The 5825-nt window shown below is 55.0% G+C and overlaps 1 protein-coding gene across 1 annotated transcript; it reads left to right on the top strand.

Moving 5' to 3' along the window:
- Positions 1-1267: 1267 nt before the first annotated feature.
- On the top strand, positions 1268-5545 carry Tor4a (torsin family 4 member A). Its single transcript, XM_027422840.2, has 2 exons — positions 1268-1479; positions 2171-5545. Exon 2 carries the CDS (start codon positions 2208-2210, stop codon positions 3489-3491), a length of 1284 nt encoding a protein of 427 aa, XP_027278641.1. The 5' UTR covers positions 1268-1479; positions 2171-2207; the 3' UTR covers positions 3492-5545.
- Positions 5546-5825: the final 280 nt, after the last annotated feature.

Raw genomic sequence — 5825 nt, 5'->3', positions numbered from 1 at the left:
CTGACTGGGGGTGCCGATCCCATAACCTCATTTGATCCTAACACCACCCATCTTGGAGGTACCCCACAGTTGATTGAATTTTCAGCCTTCTGATTGGGGGCCTGGGGGAGGCTTCAACAGATGACACCACAGCCACATCACTGTGGGACCACAGGAACACTGCTAAGTTTCCAGCTGAGGAGAGGTCATAAGATTTCTCCACGGATGCCTGGCTGTCCTAGAAAGGGAAGGGGCTTGATGGGTGTAGAGGGTCTGGGTTGGAGCTGGTAAGGTTGGACTTTACAGTTGGTTGGACAAGGAAGTGGGCAATGGGGCTTGGGGACTTTGTGTCTATAAAGGCCTTATCCCTGTAAAGGTTAACTCTGGGACATGAGTTTCCTGAATGTGCCACTTCTCTTTAGCAGGTCATATCCTTACCCCAGAATGGGACAGGACCCCAGAAAGTTTGACAGATCAGCCTCTTGCAAAAGGGACTGGCCAACACTGGGCCCATTTGGAGATTATTCTGTCTCTTTCCTTCAGGGCCTGGTCAGATGCTTCAGGGCCAGGATCCTTCTTGGGTCAGGAAAGTTTTATAGACAAGAGAGTGGAGGTTTATAAGAGCCCCTCCCCCCCAGGGCCTGGTCAGTCAGAAGTCTACAAGGATATTTCACCTGGTTCCAGGCTGGCCAAGGAAACAGCCATCTCCTTTTGAGAATGGGAGGAGTCTGGGGCCATCCAGGCAGGCCACTTCCTGCAGAAATGGGCACGGATATGGGCAGGGCCCCAGGCAAGCAGGGTGCCATGAAAAGTCTTCCAATTCTTGGCCCAAGGACATTTCTAAATGTGCTCCTCCCTCTTCAAAAGGTCCCTGACCCTAGATCTCAAACTTCTGTCTCTTGTGTCTTGTCTTAGAAGTTCAGCTGAATGGGTAAAGGGATGGTGGTGAGGTGGTAGCGTGGGGAAAGACAGGAAGCAGAGAGGAAAACGACCTGCTTTCTGCTTGTTTACAGTGAGCTGAGAGCCTCCGTAGGATCCCTTAGTTTTGCTGGGTCCGAGGAAAGGACTATCCTAGCAGAAGCAGGGTCAGTAAGGAGCAGACTGAGCTTTCAAGAGTTCAGGGGACCTACCGGAAGAACTGCTGGAAGGGCCTCCCTCCCTATGTTCCCTGGCAGAGACACAAGGACTGAGTGTGGGTGAACTGCAGATTAGGGGTTCTAGACGGGTCAGCCAGGCCTCCCCCACCCGCTCATCCATTCAGCCCAAGCTCCGCCTGCCAGCACCCCTGACTCACTTCCTTTGCATCTCAGCGGAAACCTCCCCAGAGCTTCCTCTGCTTCGGTCCCTGGGGACCTGGCAGGAGTCACGGCCCCCTTCGAGCCTGAGCTGAGTCAGGCGGACCCTGACCCACCCACCTCACCTTTTGTGGGGAAGACTAACATTTCCTGCTTCCTGGCCTTGGAAGGGAGTGGCTGAGCTGGGGAGTCTGAGCAGCAGCAGGTAGGGGATGAGATGGAGAGGTTCAGGTCAGCCTCATAGTCAGGGCTCTAACCTTTCCCCTTTGTTCATTTTTCTGCTCTGTTGTGTCCACTGGGAGGATGTTGAGGGACCCCAGATTTGGGCATTGGTAGAGGTTAGGGATGGGAGTGGGGTTGAAAGGCCTAGGTTGTGACTGGGGGCAGTGCTAGGGTCCATTCCCCCAAACATGGAAGTTTGGTTTGCACATACCTTTTCACCAACTGTCCCTGAGTATGGGGGCAGTCTCAGCTCTTAGGGGTACTGAGTCCTCTGGTCCAAGGGGCCTACTTGGGACCTGTAAGGCCTCTGACAGTTCCATAGGTGCTGGGGGGGTGGTGGTGTGCGAGTTCCAGTTTGACCGTTCTTCACCCCTAATCGGTGACGGTGTGACCCCGAATCCTCCGCTTCTTCCTCCAAGAGGGAAGTCAGCAGCCTGATAAATTATACAACACCCCTACCCCACCCCCTCACTTCCTCAAGGCCTGTGCCTTTTCTGGGAGGACTCTAGAGATTTGCATGCATTGGGGCCCTCCTGCTGAGCAGCGGCTTCCTGGTCAGTGGGGCGAGGCGAGGCGAGGCGAGGCGGAGCCAGTATTTGGCCGTGAAGTACCTTAAGCGACACCCAGAGGCTAAGATCAGGGACTCAGGAGGTCCTCCAATTTTCCTATTGCAGGGAGGGGGACCTGCATGCCCAGTACAGCTCCTACACCATGGATCGCGGCCAACCTAGCCTAGAGCCCCAGGCTAAGGGCCCAAGCATGATCGCGCCGGTGCGCGCAGTGCTCCGTCTGCGCCGCCGCGTCTGCGTCCTGCGCAAGAGGCGCCTCTTGCAGCTAGGCACGGAACCGGACGCTGGGACAGGGGTACTCGGGTCCAGCGGCAGCTCCAGGATTCTGCGTGCCGACCTAGACCAGCCTAAATTCTTCACGTTCGACAGCCTGACAGAGTTGTCTTCCAGGACACCACGCAAGAGACGTAGGCGTAGTCGGGTAGTGCTCTACCCCGAAACCTCGCGAAAGTACCGACCCCGCACAGAGCGCCAGAGCCGTGCACAGCGTTGTCTGTTGCTGCTTGTAGCCATCGTGGGGTTCCAGGTTCTTAACGCCATTGAGAATCTGGACGATAATGCACAACGTTATGACCTTGACGGGCTGGAGAAGGCGCTGCGGCGTTCTGTGTTTGGCCAGCCAGCTGCTGTGGGCCGCATTATGGCCCTGCTGCGGGACTACCTGGCTACACACGTGCACAGTCATCCCTTGCTCCTGGCTCTGCATGGGCCTAGTGGTGTAGGCAAGAGTCATGTGGGGCGCCTGCTGGCACGACACTTCCACGATGTGCTGGAGGATGGCGCGTTGGTGCTGCAGTACCATGCACGGCATCACTGTCCAGAGCAGCGCCCGGTTCAGGAATGCCGGAAGGAGCTGGCACAGCGTGTGGCAGATGTGGTGGCCCAGGCTGAGGCCGAGGAGAAGACCCCTCTCTTGGTCCTGGATGAGGCTGAACTCCTGCCACCTGCGTTGCTAGATGAGCTGCACGGTCTCCTGCAGCCACAGCGCTCGCACCACTTCCACAACGCTATCTATGTACTCCTAAGTGGCGTTGGTGGTCTAGAGATCACACACTTTGTGCTACAGAACGCGTCACGTATGTTGCCCCCACACCGTCACAGTGCAGGCAGCACTCTGACTGAGGTGTCCCAGGCTGAGGAGGAGTTACATAGCAGCCTTCGAGAGCTCCTGGCCCGAGAGCACCCTTTGTGGCACTCGGCAGCCATCGTGCCCTTCCTGCTATTAGACAAGCCAGATGTGGTCAACTGCTTCCGAGAGGAGATGGCAGGGGAGGGCTTTTTCCCTGAGCAGGAGCTGGCAGAGCATCTGGCAGAGCAGCTCAGCTACTACCATGTTGCTGGACATGAATTTGCCATCACTGGCTGCAAGCAGGTAGTAGCTAAGGTCAACCTTTTGCAGCAGAAACCTGCTCATGCTGGACACTAGCCAGTGGTCCCAGGCATTTGAGCTGTTGAAGAGCACAGGAAGCATGTCAGGTGATCTGTGGCCCCCAAGCTGGTTCACTCCAGGGAGGATGAACTTTGAGCTCCCTCCCCACTTCCTCTCCCACCTCTGAGCCTTGAGATTCCCTAGGGTCACCAGGAAAGCAGCCACCTTCCTATCAGTCTGTAGTCTAGTCCCCCTCCTCAGCTCCCACTGTGTCCATCATGTCCCAGAACATGTGATAGGGCCTCCCACAACCCCAGGAGGTGGATGTGTGCACTCATGGTACAGATTATCTCAGGGTGAGTAGCTGTAGTGAGAACTTGGCCATGTTGGAACGTGCGTTAGTTCCCGTGCTTCTCACAAACACCCAGTGACCCCTTGGATGCCTCCTCAGCTTAGAGGCCACAAGGTAGGGAACGCTTCTCTAGGCCCTCCTGAGATGGCAGTGGGTGGACAGAGGTCTACAAGCCAGTGAGTAGCTCTACTGGAACTCTCAAGTGTCATGGAGCATGGACTTGGCTGAATGTGGACCTAAGTGGAGAACCAACCTCTTGAGACTCCGGCTACCTGTTTGCTCCAGTGACAGACATGCAGAGTGTGACTTTGGAACCGGCCGCAAGGTTCAGGGTCCTGCTCACCAGAAGAGGTTAGAGAGGAGGAACCTGTCCAGAGGAGTGATGGATCTATCCCCACCCACCCCTAGGGAGACCTGCTGGGAAACCAGCCGAGCTCAGGTTTCCCTAGAAACCGTCACTAGAGTCTTGTCCTAGTGCTGAGGGACTCACTCCTTCCACTGCCACCTGCTCTGGAGTGACAGCACTTGAGTCCACAGCAAATAATGGCAGCAGCGAAAGTGCACTGGGCCTTGAGGCTTCTGTTTGCAGGAAGCACAGGCGTGCATGAGGCCCAGTGAGGTGGGGTGGGGAACAGCTCAGGCTCTTGGCTGGACCCACGGGATGACCAAAGGAGTCAAGGCCTCTACCTGCCTGTGCTGGGCTGGATGTGGAGACCTCTTGTCCTTGACAGTGCAACTGTCTGGTTACTGTTCCCCAGCCCTCTCAATTCCATCTGCACATGCTCAAGAGCAAGGTGCTGTGGAATTTTCTTGGTATGAGGCTCCTTAGTGCTCTGGCAACTTCTGTGCTGCCTCCTGGTGGCTGCACCCAGTCCTTGCCTGCAAATGATCACCATTGTGGGTTAGAAAGGGGCACATCCAAAAGTGGGGCCTGAGAATACAGCAAGGGATGACTCCAGAGGAGGTTAGAGAGGAGAAGCCCCTCCAGAGAGGTGATGTGTCCTCCCCACCCTGAGGGGACCTGCTGGGAAACCACCCGAACTTAGGTTTCCCTAGATCACCAGCCAGCTCCCTGAGCAGGCCCTGCACATTTTTCATTGTCTCCGGTTCAGCTTGCTCCAGCTGTGGTCTGAGGACCTGTGTGATGGAGCTACTGGAAGAGGGACTCTGCAGATGGACACCCCCACCTGCCTTGCTCTGCACACAGATCTTATGCCTGGGAGGTGACCTCAGGGATCCTTCTTGCTCTAAGGTCTCCCTGAGGTTGAAAGGTTGGGCCAGGGTTGCAATGGGATGCAGAGGGTAGATCTGGGAATTCAATAGGTTCACCACCCACCTTAGTCCACCTGCTGAGCCACAGGGAAGGTAGAGGCTCTTGCTCTACCTTCAGGCCTTCGTGTTGCTTCAGGGGTTTGTGTGCAAGACCTGCTGAGTGGGCGTGCTGGGCACTCCTTGCAAGATGATGCTGGGATCCTCAGCACTCCCCCAAAAGGCCCCCAGGATTGTCACCTGAAAACCCACCTGGAAGTGTCTCTTACCCAGCCAAGTGTTGCTTATATTCACTCAGTTAAACATTGCAGAGCATCGATTTAGTGAAGATTCAAACCCATGCAAGTTTTCTTTTTATTTATTTATAAAACAACACATTTATAAAATAACTGTGTCGAGGCCAGTTTCTGGTCTTAAGAGTCCTGTACTCCCAACTCTGAGCAGCTTGTATCATGCTTGTAAATAAACTGCAGCTCAATTTAAGAGTTAACTGTCTTCTTTTAGCTTTCTGGTTGCTTCACCTATGGATTGAAAGACATACTGGAACCTGTCCATGGTAAATTCACCAGCTTCTCTCTCTAAGCCTCTATTTGTAATTCCTAGGCTTGGAGATGGGCATGGTGGCACACACCTTTAATCCCAGTACTCAGCAGGCAGAGGCAGGCAGATCTCTGAGTTCAAGGCCTGCCTGTTTACAGATCGAGTTCCAGGACAGCCACGGCTACACAGAGAAACCCTGTCTCAAAATCCCCCAAGCCTCCCCCACAAAT

This window comes from Cricetulus griseus, chromosome 6 (genome assembly GCF_003668045.3).
Source record: "Cricetulus griseus strain 17A/GY chromosome 6, alternate assembly CriGri-PICRH-1.0, whole genome shotgun sequence".
Taxonomy (NCBI): domain Eukaryota; kingdom Metazoa; phylum Chordata; class Mammalia; order Rodentia; family Cricetidae; genus Cricetulus; species Cricetulus griseus.
Note: the sequence above shows the minus strand (reverse complement) of the source record. Positions and strands in the feature narration are given on the sequence as shown.